The 24,124-nt window shown below is 35.5% G+C and overlaps 2 protein-coding genes across 11 annotated transcripts; one reads left to right on the plus strand and one right to left on the minus strand.

Moving 5' to 3' along the window:
- The first annotated feature begins 245 nt into the window (after positions 1-245).
- On the plus strand, positions 246-6,980 carry LOC108563772 (mitogen-activated protein kinase kinase kinase kinase 5). 8 transcript variants are annotated; one of them, XM_017922544.1, is made up of 20 exons: positions 246-489; positions 572-629; positions 734-889; positions 953-1,185; positions 1,472-1,653; positions 1,730-1,811; positions 1,879-1,986; positions 2,051-2,177; positions 2,241-2,391; positions 2,613-2,663; positions 3,685-3,723; positions 4,143-4,184; positions 4,625-5,012; positions 5,077-5,281; positions 5,393-5,661; positions 5,723-5,867; positions 5,980-6,204; positions 6,263-6,389; positions 6,443-6,578; positions 6,829-6,980. In XM_017922544.1, the coding sequence occupies exons 1-19, from the start codon at positions 385-387 to the stop codon at positions 6,540-6,542; spliced, it is 2,793 nt and encodes a 930-aa protein (XP_017778033.1). In that variant the 5' UTR covers positions 246-384; the 3' UTR covers positions 6,543-6,578; positions 6,829-6,980. The 8 variants fall into 8 exon arrangements, with proteins under 8 accessions (XP_017778033.1, XP_017778034.1, XP_017778035.1 ...); XM_017922545.1 differs by having other exon boundaries at positions 6,443-6,573; XM_017922546.1 differs by having other exon boundaries at positions 2,244-2,391.
- A 1,666-nt stretch (positions 6,981-8,646) lies between these two features.
- Positions 8,647-23,927, minus strand: LOC108563762 (thyroid receptor-interacting protein 11-like). Of its 3 annotated transcripts, none has more exons than XM_017922529.1 (7): positions 23,857-23,927; positions 23,447-23,772; positions 22,966-23,021; positions 22,653-22,715; positions 11,404-13,864; positions 11,132-11,335; positions 8,647-9,383 (listed from the first exon to the last, which is right to left on the minus strand). In XM_017922529.1, the coding sequence occupies exons 2-7, from the start codon at positions 23,538-23,540 to the stop codon at positions 8,866-8,868; spliced, it is 3,396 nt and encodes a 1,131-aa protein (XP_017778018.1). In that variant the 5' UTR covers positions 23,541-23,772; positions 23,857-23,927; the 3' UTR covers positions 8,647-8,865. The 3 variants fall into 3 exon arrangements, with proteins under 3 accessions (XP_017778018.1, XP_017778019.1, XP_017778017.1); XM_017922530.1 differs by having other exon boundaries at positions 23,447-23,614; positions 23,672-23,859; XM_017922528.1 differs by having other exon boundaries at positions 23,447-23,859.
- Positions 23,928-24,124: the final 197 nt, after the last annotated feature.

Here is a 24,124-nt window from a genome sequence, read left to right on the forward strand (position 1 = left end):
GTAAAATTTCAAATATAAGAGAGTAGACCACCAAACATACACGAAGTAAATAGTTCTATTTGGATTATTGAAGATTTTATTAAAATCCTTTTTAAGGTGAAAACTTGAGTACTATATCGTAATTAAATTAGATGAAATAGATTGATAAATTTGTATTATTTGAAATTGCATAAGCAGTGTTAAATTATGAATCATATTGGAGGTAGTTCAAACGACTGGAATCCCATCTGACAAGTAATGAATTTTGGTATGACTGCGGGGTCAGTAAAAGCAATATGTCCGACTAAATAGTCTAGCTACTGTCAAATTCACGTAAACATAATTGAAAATTAATGGAAAACATTTAATTGATGAACATGTAAAAGGGAATTGAGGACTCTGAAGATGGCTCAAGGCGTACTGAGCTCGGACATATCGAGGAGGAATCCTCAGGACGAGTACGAACTCATACAAAGGATTGGGAGTGGAACTTATGGAGATGTCTATAAAGTAATTCCCATCGAAAATTAACCCCCAACCTGTGAAGGGTGTACAACGAAAAACTAATTCTAATTATTGTCTGTCTTTGCAGGCCAAGAGGTTATCCACCAATGATTTGGCGGCCATCAAAGTCATCAAGCTTGAGGCTGGTATGTTTCATAATACAAGTTTTTTTTTTCATTCTTGCATATATACATTCATATACACACAAATATCTATATACATGCTCTTCCTAAACCACTTTTCCAATTAGGTGATGATTTCCAAATCATCCAACAAGAGATTCTGATGATGAAAGACTGCAGACACTCAAATATTATAGCTTATTATGGTAGTTATTTACGCAAAGACAAACTATGGATTTGTATGGAGTACTGTGGTGGAGGTTCACTGCAAGACATATATCACAGTGAGTTGTTGTTCTGCTCATTGTATTAGAATCATTGAATCATTTGTTTGTTTTATTCTTTAGTTACTGGACCCTTAACCGAACAGCAGATAGCTTATATGTGTCGAGAGACCCTGTTAGGTCTATCTTATCTACATATGATGGGGAAGATGCACAGGGACATTAAGGGCGCTAATATCCTCTTGACAGAATGCGGGGACGTGAAATTGGCGGACTTTGGCGTGTCCGCCCAGATCACTGCAACCATTAACAAGAGAAAATCCTTCATTGGAACACCATATTGGATGGCCCCAGAGGTATGTGCATTTTGACCTAAGCCTGATAACAGTATCTCTCACAGTTTGGATGATTTCAACCCAGAAATTACAATGGGCTATAGATTAGGTGATATCTGTTAAGTGATTTGATTTGTTGTTTAATACAATAAAATCATAATAAGAAATATAAATACAATGGCTTATTGTAATATGCTTTATCTATTAAATACTTCTTACTAAGAAGAAAGAAATCCAATTGGATTGAGTAAATTGAAATAGAGTTTACAGATTGACAATGATTAAATTGGTCTATGATGGCTTTCAGGTAGCTGCTGTGGAAAGGAAGGGTGGTTACAATCAGCTCTGCGATATTTGGGCGATCGGAATAACTGCAATCGAATTGGCCGAGCTGCAACCACCTATGTTCGATCTGCATCCGATGCGGGCGCTTTTCCTAATGTCCAAGAGTGGTTTTAAGCCGCCCACGCTCAAAGATAGAGACAAATGGTAATTTTTCGTAGCCCACCTACTCATTCGTACCGCTAAATTACAATTAAATTGATTCGACGATCTTCCGTTGCAGGAGCGGAACGTTCCATAATTTCGTCAAGGCCGCGCTCACGAAGAATCCCAAGAAGAGACCAAATGCCGAGAAACTTCTGCAGGTTTATTCATTGATCCCTATTGTAGTATTTTTTGGGCGTGTTTTAACTTGCTTGTAATGTGTTCCAGCATCCGTTTTTTGGGACCGGGATGAATAAGCGACTCGCAACAGAACTGCTCCAAAAAGTGAATAATCCATCACACATGTTTAGTTATATGGAACCAGACGAGGACGGGGTTAGTGCATTTCGTTAGTACTGAATCATTTACAGAATTTATATAAGCAATTGTTTCGTTGCAGTCCGTTCCGAATGTACCGCAACGCATTGCATCACGCCTCACGACCCGCCCTAAAGGAAGAGTACTGACGCCTTCCTCGGATATAGAATGCATCGATGAGGCTAATAATACTTTACACAATAGGCCAGGTATGGCAAACATATCTTCTGCAATCGATACTGGGCGAAATCACGCGACATCGTGTCTTTCAGCAGGTCCTTCAAGTGATATTCCAGATGAGAGCACCAAAGCATTTGACATTATGGACATCATGAACAATGTGACGTCCGTTCACAAATGCATGGAGCACCAGAACCAAAGATGCGGCATTGGCACGGCCTTCGATTCCCTGAACAGAGAAAAGTAAGTGATCCCAGCATCTCTTCGGTCGATATATTTGGTTGATTTCTATTATTTTATTTATTTATTTTTTGTTCTGCATTTCTTTTTTTTTTTGGGATCCGCTTTCATATGAATTTGGATGCTGGAAATGTTACACATACTACTTTATTTTTTTTTGTTACCTCCCGAGTTTTGTGACCGGATGGTTTAACAGTATTTGTTTCTTCTTTATTTTTTGAAAGCGAGGAGAGGCGTGCAATTACCGGCTCACAAATTTTGAAAATGTCCTTAAGGTAGTTTTGAATTTTTTGCGTGGGATTTGAGATATATACTAGCTAATTTCAGATGGTCGCACTGAATTTTACACGTTTCTGTCACATTTCAATTTGCTAAAAAATCATTTGTCCTAAATGAAATCTTTCAAGAGTGTTAAATTAAGATTTCAATTTTGGAATCTACAAAACGTTGAAAGCATATGCGATGTGACAAAAACATGTTTAACAGTGTTATTAACAATTCATATAAAAAATAAATTAAACAAAGATGCTTTCCTCCTCAGACCCAAATTAACAGTAAAACCAAAATTTCCGAATCATTCATTAGCGTCATAATCAATCGCGGAGTTATTAAAAATTAATTAAAATCACGTCACGTACAATTGTTATGGATTCATTAAGTTTGGTGTAATACTTATTTCGATCGTGTTTGCATGCGATTAATTATTGAATTGCGAGTGTATTATTTTGGTGTTCTGCACAAATTTTGCATATTATTATTATTTTGACCGCCAACAAATTAATATCTACATAAATTTATAATCAATCGCTATAACCAGGCAAAATTAATTCCTTTCTTTTTTTTAATATTGTGTGTGTGTATTGTTTCTTTTCGATTTTGTTTTGATCAGTAGCCGTGAGCTTTGTTTAGTTGTTTTATTTTTTTTACATTTATTTAATTCATTAATTGCATTAACAATTAATCGCTTATATGCAGAGTATTCCTTATGAGACTAAGTGTATTTTGATATTAACGAATTAGAAAGCGAAGCTTTGCAATTTTCTGGAGACACTTAACGAATGCTCTGAATATATATTTATACAGTGGGTGATCGGTTAGCGAACATTTTTATGAAAGACTTATATGTACGGAAAACGAACAATTTGCTTAGCCAACATCGTATTGTCGTTAACCGAACACCCGCTGTATACCTTTACACACACATGTATATCCCGTTACTATAATTTTGATTATTGTTGTTTTGTTTATGTTCTGTTTATTATTTTTTATTTTCATTTATTTTCAACTTTTGTATAGGAGTCTCTTGCAGTACATAGACGAAGAGCTAATGCTGAGGTAATTTGAATCAGTTGAAACACTTTCTACGAAAAGTAAAGAATTTTTAATTTAAATTACTAATTACTAGCAGTACTAACAGCAACAAGCTTCAGATTATACCCTCTTTATTTGATGATCTCTTTATCTTTTTTTTACTTTACCCTCGTTCTATTTATTATTATTATTTTGTTGTTGGTAATTGCACTGAATGTACCTTTATTTGTTTCTTTGTTGTTGATTTGCTTTTTTCTGTTTTTTTTTGGTGCTTTGTATACACAAACATACATATATATATATATACAACACATCGGGGAAGGAATGTGGTTATTTATTTTGTTAATTTGGAAACTATTATTTAGCGAAACAGTAGCTTTTGAGACGTGTGAAACTTTTTTTTGTTTGTTTGTTTTTTTTCTGTTTGATTCCCGATTTTTTAGGGGAGCCTACAAATATCAGCCTAGTGATTCGTATACACAGCAGTAAGTTGAACTTTAATACCAAATAATTTTCTTCTTCTGTTATTTTTTTTTCTACTTTTGTTTCTCTGGTCCAGTCCGGTACGCGCAATTGTTTTCCCCCTTTTTTGTCTCTCACTCGTCCCACTGTAATCACATTCACACTTGTGTAGTTCTTGTCTATTCACTCACTCGCTCGTCTCGAGATGACTTTGTTCTGTAATTTTACTCTTCGTGCTCTAATCCATCCAACTAACTTAACTATACTACAACTTGTTGTTATTATTATTGTTTATTTTTTAATTAACTTTTGTTACTTTTATTTCGTAAATTTGTCAATTGATTGGTGTTTTTGTTTTTGCGTAACAAGTTTTTAATTTGTGTTTTTTTGTTCTGTTTCTTTTTTTTTTCTCTCTTTCTTTCTGCTTTGCTTCCTCCTCTCTCGGATGATGCGATTCTTGTAGGGCGACGCTGCCGGTGCAGGATAGCGAGGCAAGTTTGCATGGAAAGTGCGACGTGCACTCGATTCTTTCTAGTCCAACCAGTGATAGCGCGATCAACGGGTCGCCCAGACGGCACTCCTCCGTCGACGAGATCTTCGAGCTGGTGAACAACATGAGTCTGAACGGGCAGAGGCAGCGATCGCTGAGCGACAGCGGTAGAACGGAGAAAACCATCAACGGCGCCGAGACCGACGACATCCATGACACGCACGACACCAGCGTCCCCGATTTGGTGGGATGTCCGCCGGTGCCGCCCAGGAAGCATAGGAGGAGACACACTCCGCCACGCCCACCTAGTAACGGGTTACCGCCCACTCCCAAGGTGCACATGGGAGCGTGCTTTTCCAAGGTAATTCTTTTCGTCATCATTCGTAGTCGTGAAATCGATATTTCATTTATGCATTGATATGTAGGCATTCAATGGATGTCCGCTGAGGATTCATTGCACCGCCTCCTGGATACACCCGGAGACCAGAGACCAACATATCTTGATCGGCGCCGAGGAGGGCATCTACAACTTGAACCTGAACGAGTTGCACGAAACTTGCATCGACCAATTGTACAACAGGCGGACCGTGTGGATGTACGTGATCAAGGATGTCCTCATGACATTGTCCGGTAATATGTTAACATCCTCTCATTTGCGCTATACGATTTAATTGGTTGGAACGATATTAGATCTGTCAATATGCAAATGCTTATATTATATTATAACTATTCTTTTTTTAGGAAAAACTCCGCAGCTATACAGACATGACCTCCTGGCTTTGCAGAGCAAGCAGTCGCACCGCTTCAGTCTACACATGACCAAAATTCCGGAGAGGCTGGTGCCGCGGAAGTTCGCACTCACGACTCGTGTTCCGGACACGAAGTTCACGCAGAAGTGCTGCGTAGCCCGAAATCCTTACAACGGTTACAAGTACCTCTGCGGAGCAACGAACGGTAGCATCTACTTAATGCAGTGGTACGACCCACTCAACAAGTTCATGCTTCTCAAGGTAATATAAAATTGCACATTTTTACATCGAATTCCGTTTGTTTATTTTTGTTTTGTCGCAGAACGTCGAGTGCTCGTTCAATTCCACCCTGCACGTCTTCGAGATGATCATCACGCCGGAATTGGAATACCCAATGGTGTGCATCTCGGTGAAGCAGGCGTATCAGCAGAATAGGTACAAGCTAGACTTGATCAACATGAACTCAGGTGAGCATCTGTTCATTTAGTATTCCTTAAATAATATTCAAGTATTTGGTAATTTTAATAAGCACAATATTGATAAAGTTTGCAGGTTGTAATTAAGTGTGTTTTATTGCAGGGGCGAACTGGTTTCATTCCGATGAGCTGCAGGATATGGACGGCACCGCAACGGTGATCCCGAAACGGGAGAACCTGAACATCGTCTGCGTGCGGCAGATCGAGAAAGATTCGATGCTGGTCTGCTATGATAACGTTGTGAAGATCGTCACGTTGCAAGGGAAGCTGCGCGCCGACAAGAAGCAAGTTTCCGAACTGATATTCGACTTTAATATAGATAGCATAAGTACGTTCGCACACCATCCACTTTATCCTCGTCATTCAGTCATCTTTTTGGCCCACAGTTGTTTTACCGGATAGCGTTTTGGCATTCCACAAGCACGGGGTGCAAGGTAGATCCTTCAAGAACGGCGATATCACGCAAGAGATCACCGACAGCTCTAGGACATACAAATTATTAGGATGCGATAAGTAAGTTCTCTTGTGACCGTTTATGATTCGGTGATGAGTCTTTTATCTTGCAGAGTTGTGATGTTGGAAAGCAATTTACTGCGGACGGGAACCTTAACGCAGGAGGAGGGCCACGACCTGTACATTCTGGCCGGTCACGAGGCTAGTTACTAAAACCACTTGAAACAAGGAATTTTAATCCATAGTAATGTATAATAATTGATTCAAGAGCGACATTCGCATCACGTGCATCTAATTATTTCATTTACCACAAAGATAATCAATTTACCAATCTAAATTCACAACTTACTCAGATCGTGTTTGCATCTACTCTTAATAATCAGTTACTTTATTACTGAGATATATTGATTAGCAGATTAAATATATAAAATGCGCGTGTAGTGAGTGCTTCGACTAAACATAGTATGAGCAACTAATTAAACTGTTATTGAAATTGCAGGCCTGGATTTGGACGTAACACGAAATGCTCAGATGGGTAACAGACAAAAAAAACCTCCGCTTTATTCGCTTTAGTCTCGATTTCTTTCTTTTTTATGGTATAAACTAGCGGAAGAAAGGAAAAAAACCACGAGAAACAGAAAAAAAAACAATGACGTATATTAAAACAAAACACTTAGTTCTTAGAGGAAAACTAAATAAAAGAAAAAGAAAACAAACGAGGATAAGATTATACGTATATCTCGATGATATGATGATCACATAGATTTAAAAAGAAGAAGTAAAAAAAAAGAAAGTACCTAATTAACGTTTTCTTTAATGATTGATATACCTCAAGATGAAGAAGAAACAAATATTTTCGATTAGATTTCGATTTGAAACAAAAAAAAAAGTAAATAATTAAATAAAGATATAATTCTATTCAGAGAAAGAGAGATCACAGAGCTATTTAAGAGAGAGAGAGAGAAGGAAAAATGGAAACAAAAAGAAATTATTAAAAATATATTCTGCATGGAAATATTTTTAGATAAAACAAAATAATAAATAAATAAACAATGTAAGTAATGATACAAAATTATTATATATGATTCGGGGGGAATTTTGAGAATTTGCGAAGAAGATGGAGACACCACAACACAAATACACACAAAATATTAAAAAAAAATAATAGTAAGAAGCCGAAGTATTTTAAAGACGTATTATGGATCACTCGTGTTTATTATTAATATTGTTTTATTTTTAATTATTACGATTTTAATCACCAAAATGCGATTTGGCAATTGTTACTGCGCGTACTCATTTACTGTTTACTATATTTTTTTTTTAATTGTAACTGTTTTATTCTTACGTAATAATAAGGTTTAAGTCATTTTCATCGTCTGTTGTTAATTTATTAATATCTCTTTTTTTATATGTGTATTATTATTATTATATTTTTCTTGTTAACTTATTTTCTTGCGAAGCGTTCAGTGAGTTGGGTGGTCTGTAATAAACTGAAGATTTTTTCTTTCTACGTGCGATAAAAATTTTCTTCCGCGCACTTTTCTTGGGAACGGGGAGACGCGTTTTCGCTTCTATTAATTTTTCCTTGGATTCTATCAACATTCGTTGAAGGAAGAATCGATGGAAGGAAGGAGGCGGGCGAACGGAGAAAGTGAGAGAAAAGATTATCCAGTGTTTTTTTTTCTTATATTGTGTACATATTGTAAATTGTTCAATAAATACCAAAAAAAAAATAAATAATATACAACTTACATACAAGCAAAGGATTCTAGATTGTAAACGTAGTCGTGGATGTTTTTGTGATGATTGACATTTGTTTAATTTCTTTTTGTTGATGGAGAAGATCGAAATAGCAGTGGACGTGACCAAGGATGTGCTTTTTTTTTTCAAAATTGTTTTCGTGATTATATTTTTTTCATTAGTATTGTGATGATGTAGAACGTCGAGTTTGAATTTCGTTGATTTTCGAATTGTATCGCAAAAGGGAATAAATAATTATTACAAATTGGGAACAGTATTTATTTGTTTATCTTTATAAGTCAAATCCCATGTTTGAGATCGCTGCAATTTCTGTGTCTACTGCAAACTTGGTAGACACTGCTTTTTCTAAGCTTAAAAAAAAAGTTTCTTCAAGTTTGATATTAAATGACAAATAATATAAATATAGCAGTATACACGTTTTAAAGAGTGAACATTTAGCTTTAATTTGGTTGCTCAAATATTAATTTGTCGCCAATACTTTTCGAGATATAATAAGAAAAATAAACTACTTTTTTGAAGATATCTTTAGGAATTTTTCGAAATCAAAATTGATAGATTGTTACATATTGTTATTTATTTATATATATAATACAGAGTCAAACAGCGCTAGTAACAGCTGGTAAAGTATATTGTTTTAACATCGCAAGAGTGTCCACCGATTGGTGAAATTCGTCGAGGGCTATAAATCTTTATTTGTTTTTTTAAATATCAACAGAATTGCTATAATACATAATAAATAAAATTGGAATGCAAAGGAACGATTGTCGAATTCGGTCTAGCTGTTATCCTTAAGCACGTCCTTCAGGATTGAACTGGAATTCCTGCTCTGTCCGAAGTCTGCGAACGTCGGCAAAACGACCTCGTTGAGCAGCAACGGTTGCGGCGATTTCCTCTTGGCACCGCCGTTCTCCTCCTTTCCTACCGATTCCGAAGAGCTCTCCAGAAGATTGGGCAGAATCCTCGGCTTGGACTCGGCCTCGAGGAACTTGACGAAGGCCTGCGAGAGGCTCTCCTGCGTCATGGCCTGTCCTTGCGGATGCAGAAGCGACCCGAACCACGAATGCTGCTGGTTCCTGTTCAGGTTCACCTTCTCTATATCCTGCTGATTGAAGTCCAGCACGGTGGAGATGATCTTCAAGATCTGATTCTGATCCTTGCTCAGATTGTTGTTGCTGCTGACCAAACCGATGATCAGATTCTTGATGAGCATCTTGTCCACCTTCCCGTCCGTCTGGTTCGACAATTTGCTGCATTTATCCTCGGATCTGGTCAAATCGCTTTGCAATTTTGCAACTGGTGTTCACGATGACGACGAAGAAAAACGGGAGGAACAGAAACGAAAACAGAAACAAAATAAATTCAATTAGTAAAAGCGCATCTGATATTGGGCTTCGACTGTTAAAGACAATGTTCCAGTAACGATTATAACACAGAAATACTTGCAAAATACTTGTTTTTTTTTTTGTGGTGTATGCTTGAAGGGGTAATTCGGGCCCGATGCAATCAAACAGCAGGATGCAAGTGTTACACAGATACAGGCATACCGAAAAACCAGTACCTGATGTAATACTCAAACCCTAACAATTTGGCATGCTCTAAAAAAAATAACACATCCAATCATGCTTCTAAAAAAAAACGGTTAAAGTAATGTTAAATGTATAAATAAATGGAAACAAATCCATGCTGCCAAACGAAACAGTATAAAATCATAAATAAAAAGCTATAACAGATAATATAAAGCTACTTCATAATAAAAAGAAAATATGTTTTAAAGCGGTTACGCATCACACTAAACTTATCAAGTAATTTGACAAGTATGAGACAATTGACAATTTGCGAAAGTTAATAAACTGATAAGTAACGTGTAATGCTAAACCGCCTTCAGATAGACCTCATGTCTTCTTGTGATAGACTTCGGTGTGAAGCTTTCAATAAATTAATTACAAGCTATTTAGAGAAGCTATTTGAAACGAGCGTGGGATTATAGTGCGTGTTTTTTTCTTTATTATTAGCAGCAGCATCTTTATAGTTTTGGTATTGTGCGTAAAGAAATATCTACGGTGCGGCGGGGCAACGGTCGGTGCGGTGCATCAAATCAAAGAGGTAGTAGGTACAAAAAGAACGGTGTTACAAGAACTGCATTTTTTGTATCCCACTTAGTAACCTGAGGTGGCTTAATAGTCCTCACCGTTACCAACTGAGATTAAGAAAACACAGCCAATGTGCGAGGATAATTGAGTTATTAAATAAATATGTAATAAAGCGTGTGCTGAAAAAATAATATAAACAAGCAAAAATGGAGAAAACAATATATAACATAAAAGAAAACATGATCGATAAAATTGAGTTACATAGTAGCTTATATATTAAAGCCAATTTGTATTGAATTAATTTGGCTTTAATATTTACATCGAATTGTAAAACGAAAGAAGATTTATCTCAAGAAACATTCAGATCTATCCTAAATAAAATTATTGCATTCTAACTGCGTCAATTAAACATTAACTTAAGTTGGCGATAAATCTAAATTAAACTTAAACATGACTTAATACTAATGAAATATTAGAAAACCAGTTTCATAATTTAATTATGTCACTTTTATGCAAAATATTATGAAACAGGCTGTAAATCATACAATGTTAACTAATGTTAATATATAAACAAATACTACTATAAATGTATATAATTCAACTATCTATACATTACATATTTGATTTTCAAAGTAATAAATACATGCGGCACACTATTTCTAGTGAATTTGCAAGCTTAAATTTTAAAATTAAAATCAATAATAATTGTATATGGAATATGACAAAAATTGTGTGTGTGAAAAGAATGTGGTCTGTATGTCTGAACGTTGAAATACCAGCAGAAACTCTGGGACGAGTTCAGAAATACCCCAGAATTACCAGCTGATATTGTACTTTCAGACATAAAACGAATTACTTTAAGAAAAATAAATACAAAACAAAAAGAACATTTTTTTTTGTTGGGACTGAACATGCAAATGAAATCGGAAACGTTCTCAAGTCTCGACTCACCTTCTTCCTTCATCTGAACCACCTGCTTCTTGGAAGCCTCCATCTGATCGCTCAATCGCACCGCCGCCATCAATCCCTCCTTGCTCTCCTCCAGCTGCAGCCGAAGCTCGCCGATCTCCTGCCTCAAAATGTCCTGGACCTTCTTCTCGCTGGTGATCTGCCTTCGGATGCGTTCGGTCTCATCGAAAATATCCTTTTCCTTTTCTGAAAATTGCATTTAAAAAATAAATACTTCGTAGACATTTTCAACTTTAAGTTAGATTTATAGTTACCTCGTTGGAATTGCTGCAGGACGCTCTGCAAATTAACAACGGCCGCCGATTGCCTTGAGACTTGATCCTCGTAATCGTCAACCTTTCTCTTGAAATCATCCCTCTGATTTGTGACTAGTTGTAATTGCGTCTGCAACGTCTCGACCTGCTGATTCGCCCTAATATTCACGGAGGTGTACCTATCGCTGGAATGCCTTTCCCTCTCCTCGACATCTCTTAATTTCGCCTGCATCTCTTCACATTTCAACTCAGCGACTTGCACCTCCTTCGTGTACGTATCCTCGATGGTCAGCAAATGTTCCCGAAGACTATCAAGTTTCTTCTGCAACCCAATTTCCCGCTCGGACCACTCCGTCGTGATCTTCTGTGCGTTAGATTGCTCCTGCAGCAGATTCTCGGCCAGACGGGCGCATTTGTCCCTCAGAAAACCGTTCTGCTCTGCCAGCTTCTCGTTCTCCTCGTTCCTCTCCAGCTGCTTGCACTTTTCCGTCTCCGCCGCCAGCAACTGGTGCAACCTCTGGATCTCTCCGTGGTAGTTAACGTTCTCCTGATGCTTCTCCTGAATCAGCAGAATCATCTGATTTCTGTTCTCGGTAAGTTCGACTAGTTGGGCTTGCAGCTGCTCGCACTGTTTGGCATCCTCTAACGGCTTATTGTTTTCGGCCACGCTGCTCTTGAAGTTTTCGAAATCCGCCTGGATCTGATCTTTCTGCGCATTCGAGGCTTCCAATTGCAGACGCAATTCCTCACCAGATGCGGAAAGATTCTCTTCTAGCTCCATGACCGCACGCTGTAGCTGATTTCTCTCCTCCAACAGAATATTCTTCTCGGCGATGATCTCCTGCACGTTACTCGAAATCTCCTTCAAGTTCTGATTCTCTTCGTCGGATTTGGAAAGCTTCTCTTTGTAAACTTCGATATTTGCGTTCAGCTCTTGGACGTTGCCTGTAATTTTTTGATTTGCCGCTTGCATGTTACCAAATTCCTTCAGCAACGTATCGTGCTGCAACTTTAAACTAGTTTCTGCCATTTTCGTACCTTGCAATTTTTCGATCAGCGTCAATCGCTCGGCGTCCTTCTGCTCCATGTTATCCAATTCGGTAGTCAACTCCTGCTTCAAATCGTCCACCTCCTTTTGTAGCAGCTCGTTCTTCGTCTCAAAGTCTACATTCAATTCTTCAAGTTTCTTGTTCTTCTTCGATAAATCCTCGATGGCCGTCGTCAGATTTTCAATCTCTTCCTTGAGAGTTTCCATGTTGATGATCTGCTCCGCATATTTATATTCGGTGTTTTCGAATTCGATCTTGATTTGATCAACAGTCGAATTTAAATTTTCTTTCTCGTGGAAGCAGTCCACGTAGGTAGATTTCATATCTTCTAGGTTGTGCATTAAACCCTCTTTGACGTTCTCCAGTTCCTTGTAATTCGTTTTCAAGCGTTCATACTTGTTCTTGACGTCATCGCTCGGGATGTTCTCCAGCTCTTTGATCCTCTCGTTCGCCGCATCCAATTGATTTTCTAAAAGCAAGAGATTCTCTTCGTTGGTTTCGGGGATAGACTGAAGGTTTCCCGATTCCTCCACGCGCTGGATGAGCATCTCATTGTTCTTTATCAAATCGTTGCACTCTTCCTCGTAATGCTTGAGATCCTGATCCTTCAAATGGATTTCATCGCTGAGTTTACGGTTTTCCGAGAGCAACCTTTGCAATTCTTCGTCCATTTTCTTGGTGGCCGTTTGGAAAGCAGAGGAATCGCGCTTAAGACTTGCATACTCTTCGAGGATTCGTTTAAGAGTTACCGTAAAGTTGCTTACATCTAAAGTTAGGCCGGCTTCGCTCTGGACGAGTTCCTGAATGGCGTTGAATTTCTCTTGGAACTTGTTCAATCTTCCGATCTCCTTTTCGTATGCGCTCACTTTCTTCTCGTACTTCTCCAGAATCCTTTCCAATTTCAAATAATCTTCCGAATGGATTTGGCTGCGGCTTTTGTAGTCCTCGAACTGTTGTTCAACCTCCAAAAGTTTAACCGCAATTTGTTTGCAGCCATCACCGCAAATGCTTCCTTCTCCTCCTTCCGCTTCCGAATCCTTTGCCTCCAATTCGATTAATTTACTAGTCAACTCCGCTACTTTCTCCTTATCGGCTTCGGCTTCAAGCTTGGAAATTTTCCGTTGGTTTTCATCGTTGATTTTCTGGAGAAACTCGTTCTTCCTTCGCAATTCGTCTACGTCACCACAGAGCTTCGTATTGTGCGCCTGAAGCTCATCCTTGATGGTAACCAGTTTATCTGTTGTCTGCTGACAGTCCTGATCCAACTGCTCCAAACTGCTAACTAAATCCCTTTTTTCAACCTCCAACTCTTCGATTCTCCTTCTCAGCCTCTCCACGTCCTCAGTCGCGCTTTCCACTCTGACCTCCTCCTGCGTTTCCCAGCCCCAGCCATCTTCGTTTGTTTCGTTAGTCTAGAATTAAAAATAATAAATTAATTGAAATATTACAACAACAACAAATGGAAACAAAACACTTTGCAGCTAGGCCACGTAGATTATTGCTTTATCGTGGCAGGCTTGAAAGCACAACTAGTTTATTGTTCGTTTAAAGTTTTCGAAGTAAGTGATAAGTCGCGCATTTTTTAGTGAGCACAAACTGTAATTTATGCGTTGATATACATACAGTTTGCCCCATTTGCATACTACATATTTATATTGCTCGACGAACGACCGAGACGACACCAAAGAGCGTACACCAAAATCCCAAATATCCACACGAATATTATTATTACTACCAGCGTTCTTTTTCTTCGCCCATCGTTGAAACGAGAAAAATAGAGATAGAGAGAATTCGAATGGAAGAAAAATAAAATCGTTACTCGAAAACGTTATTTGTTTGCTCTCTCACTGATTCGTAAGTCCAATATTTGCCTTTCCTAGAAAGTAGGAAGGGTGAGAAACTATTTCGAACCGGAATTGTGGCTGATAAAGACTCACTGATAATAATAATAAATAAAAAAGAAATACGTATGTGGAAAAATAAAATAAATAAAATGGAGCTAACGTCGAATGAGCGTCGTTCGCCTTTCCAACATTTCGAAATGAAGGCATTTGGGTAAAAGTGATCGGACAAATCAAAATACAATGGAAGAAATAAATAAATGAAATTAAAAAGAAAAAGCATTGTTCTAGAAACGTAAAGATTTTAGACCTTAAATTCAAATTATTTTAACGACCATCAAAGAAAAGCGAACAAACAGGAAATGGACGTTCCATTATATAAAACATATCCCGCAGGAAGTTCGATTTTTTTTTACTTTTCCGCCTCGCCAACGACATTTAAGTTAAGAACAGCCTTATCAAACAACAAAACACAAAAAAAAATCGTTACGTAAACGATACTCGCGAGAGAGAGTGAGAAAAATTCGATCGTTTCGCGGAGCTCAGCAACAATATTATTTTTGAATTTGTATATTTCTCTAACTCATCATTATCTTCCAATATAATAAAAGGTACTTCAATGAACGTTTCGCTACGCATATTCAAATTGTGTCGCCGGAGCGGATTGACCTTTCGATGACACAACGATTGTGCATACACAAGGTGTTCGTTTCCTGTGACCCCTATGTACTTAAAAAAAAAACCCTATAAATATGCAACGCGTATATAACGGGCGGCAGCAAAATTCAGTTTCTTTTCTTCGAATCTAATGGGGGGCAGCTGATAACTCCCAAAAAAAAACATGGATAAATTACACCTAAACCGATGATGATGAAACCCGGTCTGAATACGAAAATCCAGCAAATGCGGGAAAGACAAACAGACAATTATCTAAATAGAACCGCGCCTTTTTTTTTTAACAAACATCAATTTTGAGTGCAAAAAAATGTAATATTGTGTTGTTTGTAGATAACTCATTATCAATTTCTATTTTCACCTAAATGACGCAGAAAATACACAGAGTGTGCGAACGCAAAAAAGCCTAGTCATTTTGCCACGAAAATGTCAATCTATACTCAAATAATAATACAATTGTTTCAATATTGTGCTGTAACGTTATGTGAATTGTTTTAATTTGATGCATATTTCATATAATTCAATTACTAATCCACGAATTCAATTCAAATCAATTTGCCTTTTTTTTTCGAATACTATCATTTGTTACACAACATTGTCCATTACCTTGACATCGATGCTCATTTTATCGAAAAAATCATCCTAGCCGTGACACATATTTATAAAATTGTCAAAATGACGTTTCTACAAAATATAACGTATTTTTTGTTATATCATTAATAATATCGAGAAGATTACATTAACATATGTTATGTAAATATATAAATTGTGCGTGTTAAAATGAAGTTTTCTTGTGGATCGTTTTGTAGACATACAGAAGCGTTTACATAAATGACAAATCCGTTGCTATGGTAAACGGACTTTAAACAATTTATATGTAACCAAAACAACTCAACAGACTTCTTCTCTTGCATTAAAAAATGCAATTTCAATTTGGAAAAGGCGCGTCAACGCGTCGCAAATCAGCGTCTTTCAGTGCGACGGTAAAATTTTCAGTCTTTTCATTAAACGAATGGACAAACATAACGCGAACAGTACAACATAAATGTTACACAAAAAGATCGTTTCCTTCGCTCTTCCTGTGTATTATTATTATTATTATTTCGAGCGCACTCACCACGGTTAATCAAATATTTACAGTTCGCAATCTGCACGTTTTTAATTACGTTTGATAACGAGGCGCAAACAGCGAAATGATATCGCGCGCTCGCTGCCTCTTATTTCCCAGAGATTTATTTATTTCACACACAAAAAAGTAATAGTGAAAAAGACGCGAAAAATGAGTCAACGAATGCATATTTTCAAATTCAAAGAATATTAACAAATAAGCCGAAGCGAATTACAACGCAAGAAGAAAACTAAAAATATAATGACAATCTAAAGACCGATTGGGAATTGCTGAAACGATCATCAAAAAAAAAGTAGGATGTCATGGATTGCGTAATTTGGAAAGATTTCAACGAAATAGTAAAAGCTTAATCAAATATTATTAACTTGGAGAAAGAAAAAACTGTTAGGTGGAAAACGGAGAAGATTAGATACAACTTTGAGCAAATTGAAATAAATATTTGTTTTAGAGAATTTCTCTGGTTGGAACAATGGATGCATTGCGAATTAAAACGTTGTTTGTAAATGCTTCTTAATTTAGGTTACAAACAAATATTTAAAACTCAGTAAGTTGACAGTTAATTGATTTCTAAACAGAATAGTTATTACTATGGTAACTAGACTAATGTTAATTGTCAGAAGAATGCGTCGTATTGAAAATTGGCAAAATTTTGCATGAATGTAGGTAAATGAGGAAGGGGATGAAACGTAAGGCAAGAAGGAAAGAAAAATGAGTGTCGCGCAATGGAAAAAATACGAAATACGTGCTCGAGCAACTATTCCGATCTACATCAGGTGTTATATTACTCAGAATTATATTGCGGAGTAAGCACTTACTGAGTATTTTCTCACTGTGTGCTCTCGTACCGACGACGCCTTCTTCTTCTTCTTTCTCTGCATATGCACACTCTCTCGCGCTCGCATTCTACTAATATTATAAACAAGCAATTCCTCCTCGGCTCGCACATTTTACTATTTCAGCTCTAAACGATATTATATTTCATATATATATATTTACAAGAGAAATATAAGCATCAAGGTTCAGAAGCAAATCGGAATTCTAACAAACAGTTTTTAAGAAATGCAAACTAACAACAACAAAAATAATATTTAACAAAAAAAATCCAAATTCTGTAATTCAGTTCAAGTTTCTATGACAACCATAACAACCTAAAGCAAAATTTGTTAATATTTTTAAAATGAAGTACATCTATCTCTCGTTTAACACGGTACTCGATTTACACGGTTTAAAAAGAAAATAAATTAATAAATAAATGTTAAAAATAAACGTGTAAAACGAGTGATGGTGTAATACAATTTATAAACAATAAATTAATTTAATTTGGAAAATGTTAAAAGAAAATAATCATTCCTTCTGTACTGATTAGTGTAGATTTTGTGAAATCCAAATTCAAATAATTCGACCTTGCACTTCTTTAACCTCTATCGCATATTCTCCTGATCTGATGTTCCTTTTCTTTTATTTCCTTAATTTATTTTTGTATTAATCATATTTCCTCGCACAACGATAAACCGAAATGAATATTAAGAACAGTATTTGCTCGTTATTCAAAATAATAGATCATTATAATCTCTTCAAAATGAAATGCCACACATCGAGTCGAACTGAAAACCATAAGTTTTATATTTATTTAAAGTGAAGTAAAACTCTCAACCCCATTAACACCTAGACTACTTGAACAAGGGAACACAGCGTATAGTGTTAATTGAGAATGCAGAGCGATCTGTTTGTTCGACCCTAGTAGTTTATGTTTGAAAACCCTACATTTTTAAATTTAAAAAAAATAAAAAATTTCAATATTAAAATCAATTGCTGTAATTGACTAAATTGTAACCCAGATTACAATATGTAACATTGTATGAAAGTTGAAACAAAATTTATGAAAGCTATTTGATTAAATTGGAAAATCTACTATTTCATAATTAATATTAAATACGTTACTGATTATAACGTCAAAATGATGGAAATTAAAAACTATGTAACCTAGGTTCTGTACAATGACAATGCGTGAGTATTGAAACAAAATATTTTAATTAATAAGAATAATTAATCATTTACTTGTACATCTAAAACGTAAATCAATTGGATTATAAGTAAATATATTCTAGTTATTTAGTTTGAATTAGTTTTACTCGAAAAATATGTGTTGAATTATCAATTTAAGCAATAATTAACAATTACTAAAAAAAACAATAATTCTAAATTTGAAACTACTAAGTACATTTTTCTCGCAAACAAATAACAACAACAACAAAAAAGGCGCAAATAACAATTTCTATATTAATTATGGAATGAAATATTGCGGATTCATTGCTGCGGAACGTCACCTGAGCGAAGGAACGGAATGATTTCCTTCTTAAACAAATGCCGAGAAATGTGCCCACTGGATGCAATAAAAGTTAACGAGGATTCGAAATGAATCATAGATGCGTCGACTCTTCAAGAATACTTTGCAATAATGGTAATATAATAAGTGTGGAACATTATGGATCCGAAAGCGGATCGCGGGGAAACCCCGCGTCAGGAAAAAAAATTCTATAAATAGTTAGCAACAATTACAGCGACAAGTTTACACAAAAAAAAAAGAGAGTACATTGGAAACCACCTAACTTGCGTTGCGACCGCAAATTATATTTAATTTTTTGTTTTCTATATAGAGAATTGCTTACATGTGCAATGTATAATTGTGCACAAAATATGGTTCGAAAGTAATTAAAATATTTACATTCGCGGTGATGCAATTTCCTTTTTATTATTCGACGAGTTTGCGTTTATATATATATATGTATATTTTGTTAAGTAAATCTAATGTTTAAATAATAAAAAAAAATGTGTATTCATGGTGAACTTACCGACGACGATTATTATGTTGACGATTTTCGTTGGTAGAAAATAATGGTATTGTTTCGTCGGCAAAGACCGAAAGGACTTTCGTGGTTGGAAGAACTAGACTTAAACATGTTATCATCGCACGGACCCGGCTCAAATGACTTAATGCCTCTCGACCAATTATTATTCGGTGAGTCCGAAGGGGGACGGGCCTGAAAAGGAGGATCGAAAGGACTCGCGCATGCCCGAACACTGATAAGCGGCGACGATAACGCCCGCATATTCGACGTTTGTCGTTCAATTGCATTGTTTTAACTCGTAACAAATACAACAACAACAAAAAAAGAAGAGAGAAACAACTGTTACAAACAACAAAAAGTAACGTACATCCAACAATGAAGAAAAAAAGAAGTAATTAGATTATGGCAGCAACAATAAATAAAACTTCATTTAATTAATGCTAATTGTCATTAATCATTACGAAAGAGTCGCGCCCTTTCAAAAAAAAACAAAACAAAAACATTCAATATTAATCAAACAATCCACATATTGTTTTGATTTTACATACTTTTTTTAAACGAACAAACATGAAATAAAAAACAATCATCGACTATGAACTTAACAATGAAAGATTTAACATTATGGTTACAACAAAAAATTAAATTTCATGTAATTAACGTCAATTAGCTTAAAACAAAAAACAATAATTTACTCAATCTGAATCAAGAAGCACACCTAGACGATTCGTTACATATTGTTTTTTTTTTCTTCTTCTTCTTCTTCAGAATTTAAAGTTAAGCACATTACAGAACTGTTCTTTCTTTCTGTTGCGTCGTTTTTTTTTCTTCTTCCGCGTAGACCTTCTTACAATGTGTTAGCCTTAACCGCTTTTATCGCGTTATCCAAACACCGGTTTCCTGAGATAAGCCAATCCTCTTTTATTTTTGGGTAAACATAGGCAAACCCCGCTTGTACCTTCAACGCTTCTCCTCTTTTCCACTCTTTATTTCTTCTCATTTTTTTTTTCTTCTCCTCCGACCCGAAGATCACAAAACGTTGGATTTCTCTTTTCCAGAGACGAAAACAAAACGCGCGCGCCTGTTGCCTGTTCGCATTATCATGTTAAAACCGAGATACGGATTGGGTTCGAACCACCCCGGAATCGATAGCGCGCGTTCTTCCCGCATATATATTGGGCGCAATAATTCTTCGACAAACAAACGAAGAATTGGAGAAATAAAAAACGAACGTTTCGGATCCAAACCAACAACGCTACTTCCGTAAAGTTTCTTATCTCCAGTTGGAAAATAACTACTTCTGAGTCATCGAAACCAGTTGACTTGGCGTGTGTCTTCTGGTATTCAAAGTATAGCAATTTTCTGTTTCATTCATTTCAATCAACGATTTATTGTCGCTTCTCATATTGTTATGAAAATCAGCCACCATTACAACATCAATAGGTCACAACAATGATCCTACCGTACGCAATTGTTCAACTTTATTCCAAGTAAAATTTAAAAAATTAGGGGCTAAAATGTGAAAATCAACTTATTTTAATAGTAATTTCTAATAAATTTAAAGTTTCAAATAAAAGCAATTATAAAATACAAATTTAAACAAGTACTGTCTAGATTCAACGCTTTTCGGATAAATATGTTTATTTCCTAGAATATAAAATAAATTGTTCTTTTCATTAAAGTTAAACATTAATCGTATTGTTACCATTAAATTTGTACGTTTATCGAGTGTAATTATTTAAATTTACATAATTAGTATGCTCATAGATAAGACTCCGTTCTATTTCACTTCGGAATAGTTAGAAAACCCATTTTTTTTTTGTAAATTTAACTTATTATGAAAACAATGAAGGATAATACTTATACTGAATTGTATTTCATTTAAAAAAAAAAACATATTTGTGTTTTGTTTATTCCTCGACCATATGAAGTGTGTGGTGTTAAAAGCATAATTAGTGTAGTACACCATAACATACACCATTTAAGCAAATATTACCACAAAGCCAGACACATACAAATTCCTTCAGTTTTCATCGTAACTATAAAATAAAACATGCATATTTCTTCAGAAAAAAATCTAATTAAAATTCGATATACCAATTTCCAAAGTGAAAACTTGTTATTCTTACAATATGTTATTGAAAAATTGTATAACAAAACTGTACAAATATTTATTATACTATAAATATTAATTAATTTATTATTTCGTTTAAAAAGTAAGCAATTTTAGAAAAAACAAAAATATTCTAGAGCTAGTCTAGACTCTAGTGTCCTATGATAAATTTTCACATACGTGCTAACACAGTTTGTGCCTACGGTGAAACAATTGATCAAATTATTGTTTCATTGAAAGAAAAAGTGTGTTTCATTCAATTTAGATACGAATACCACATTTTTTAAACGTTTATATTTATGTAATCTTTTTTTTTTGTGAAAGGAAATTGAATTTATCAAATTTAAGAGGAATAAAGTGAAACGATTATCTTATCTATCCTAATTAAGTAGATTGAATCAGAAATTTAACTATTCGTGGTGTAGTTGTTATATTCATTAAATCAAGAATTTATTTGAGAATTGGATTAACGCTACAAATGTTGCTTAACTTTCGCAACCTGATTTAGTTTTAAATAATTTTAACATCAACATTAAATATGAATTATTTCAATTAAAATTGTAGATGACACGTAATGGATAATCGAGGACTGCATGCGTTTATGCAAATGAACGAATTCCGCTTTGAAATTATACAAACGAAACTATTTCTGAAAAGGAATCGAGAAATTTGGTTGAACCTTACCTGTCCGTCCGTCTCCTGCTTTCACGATATTTATGCGACCGGCTTGAGCGTTTTCGAGCACTAATTATACAATGTATGGCCAAAGCTGTTGTGCAGCGATAATAATCGGGCAAGACAAAGGATCCGAGGCGCCGATTCCCTTTATATTACAGGCATAAAACCGTTACCGGGCAACGATGTTAAACAGAGCAGCAGATAAGATAACAGAATTGATTCTCTTCCGATTTTTTTTTTCTGTCGTCGTCGTTGTAACTTGTGTATTTCACACATGTGCAAACGCAATATTTAATATTATATAAATAATAATAACAACGACCACTTTCCATGCACCCACCCAAAAAAATAGGAAGAGACAAAGCAAATATAGATAAACAGATGGAAGGTGCGGCCAACAATTTCGTATTGCCTATAGTCTAGGTAAAAACAAAATCAATGATCTATGGTCCATGTCCATTTCATTTAATATCAAACAAACGACTTTCTTAAGTTAAAGATGATAAATCAATGAATGTAGTAAAGATACAAAACAATAATTGTAAATGAGAATCTTTAAAGTTATTATTGTAATATTATTTGAATTAACCATCTGCTATAGAAAAACATGAAACGGCCACAATATATTTAATATTGGCTGCAATAAATTGGTGTGTAAATATATAACTTTTTTTTTAGTTATTTCACTATATATGTATGTAGAATATATATATAGGTGTAAACTGTATATATTTCTGCCCTTATCAACATCAAATAATGACAGCTGTTGGATGTTTGCCTTTGGGGCTGATATCAGTGTTTGCTCTGCATTATTGGTACGGGTTTTTGAAGCCTGCTGTGTGCACGCTCATTTTCACACATATTAATTTCTAGGGTAGGCTAGATCAAACAAAAGCACACACACGCGAACAAACTTACAACTTTGATATTCCTCTGCACCTTCTCCAGCAGCTCAGCATTGTGCCTCTTCAGCAACTCAATCTGAAAATTTAATTTTTAAATTAAGTCTGACGACTGCAGCAGAAGGCAGCAAAATTAAAAAAAGAAGCTTGCACATTATCATTATTAGTCTTTTTATCTACAGATACGCAATATTTGAAGCACTCTCGATGTTATTTCGCCCCGCATCTTAATTCATCAGCAAATATTGATTCCAGCAGATAATATGGCCAGATGGAGGGATAGGTTTTACATATATTAAAAATAATCATTGATTTTTACATGTTTATACCTCGTTTTCCTGAGCAGCAACGAGGGTTTTCCAATCTGTCGCGTCAGAACCGCCGCCTGCAAAAGAGAGAAAATTTAATCATTTTCATTTCGCATATTTAAATAACGTGAGTCAGGCAACCACACGTACACGAATCCATCGAATTAAAAATTACGTTCCGCAATTGTTAATTGCGCGATTAAATCTCTTATTACGAGACCTGACAAACAACTTAATTGAATGAGTTGTTATTGTTCACAGCGAGATTATTCTTTAACCTGGTAAAAAAAAACAGCTTTGATTGTACAACGTCAGCAAATGGCAACGAAATTGATTCGTGCGTTAATTTATTCTGAAGATCTTCGTTTGTTCTATTTCCGTTTCTCTTCGCTAAGACAGCCAGCGAGGATGTCTTGATGTTATCGACATTTGTTTATGTTGACTTGTCAAAATCCGATGTTAGGTTATGTTTGTTTAATTTATGTGTGCCCTTTTTCGCTACCTGTGTCGTGCGGGTCCTCCTCCGCTAAAACGCCGCTCGCGAAGCTGCTGATCTGCCCCTTGATGTTGTTCAGGCTATCGTTCAGCCAGGACATCGTGTGCCGTTTTATTTCCCTTTTTCTTAATAATCCTCGATATGTTGTACACTACACTACGAATTTAGTTGTTTCTACAAATGCCAACACAATCATATTTCCATATATCACACGGAAACGAGCTTAGTTACTTGCGATATGTATATTGCATCACTGCGACGTGTATTCACCATATGACAACAATAGTCGCACACGCAATTAAAGAAAAACGGGAAAACGCACAGAAATTTCCCTGCAAATACATTAAAATCAATCGCTTCCAAGGAACATTTACGATTGATTTAAGACATCTTCGAACCTGCAATTCGCAACTCACCCTAAAAACAATTAAGCAAAAGCGATATTTACTATTACGCAGCAGGAAGTAACCCTTAATCAATATGTTTCAACCAGTTTTAAATTATTGTTAAACATTATAGTACATTTAAAATTACTTCTGTCATTTGGGTTGCCTATGTTGGACCTGTCAAATTTAAAATTTCAAAATTCGAAATTTACATTTTTTCGGTAATCAAATAATATTCTTCAATGTTTGCAAATTGTTATTAAAATCTACAAATAACACTTTTATTTATAAGTATTTT

This window comes from Nicrophorus vespilloides, unplaced genomic scaffold (assembly GCF_001412225.1).
Source record: "Nicrophorus vespilloides isolate i.1.1-1 unplaced genomic scaffold, Nicve_v1.0, whole genome shotgun sequence".
Lineage (NCBI taxonomy): Eukaryota > Metazoa > Arthropoda > Insecta > Coleoptera > Silphidae > Nicrophorus > Nicrophorus vespilloides.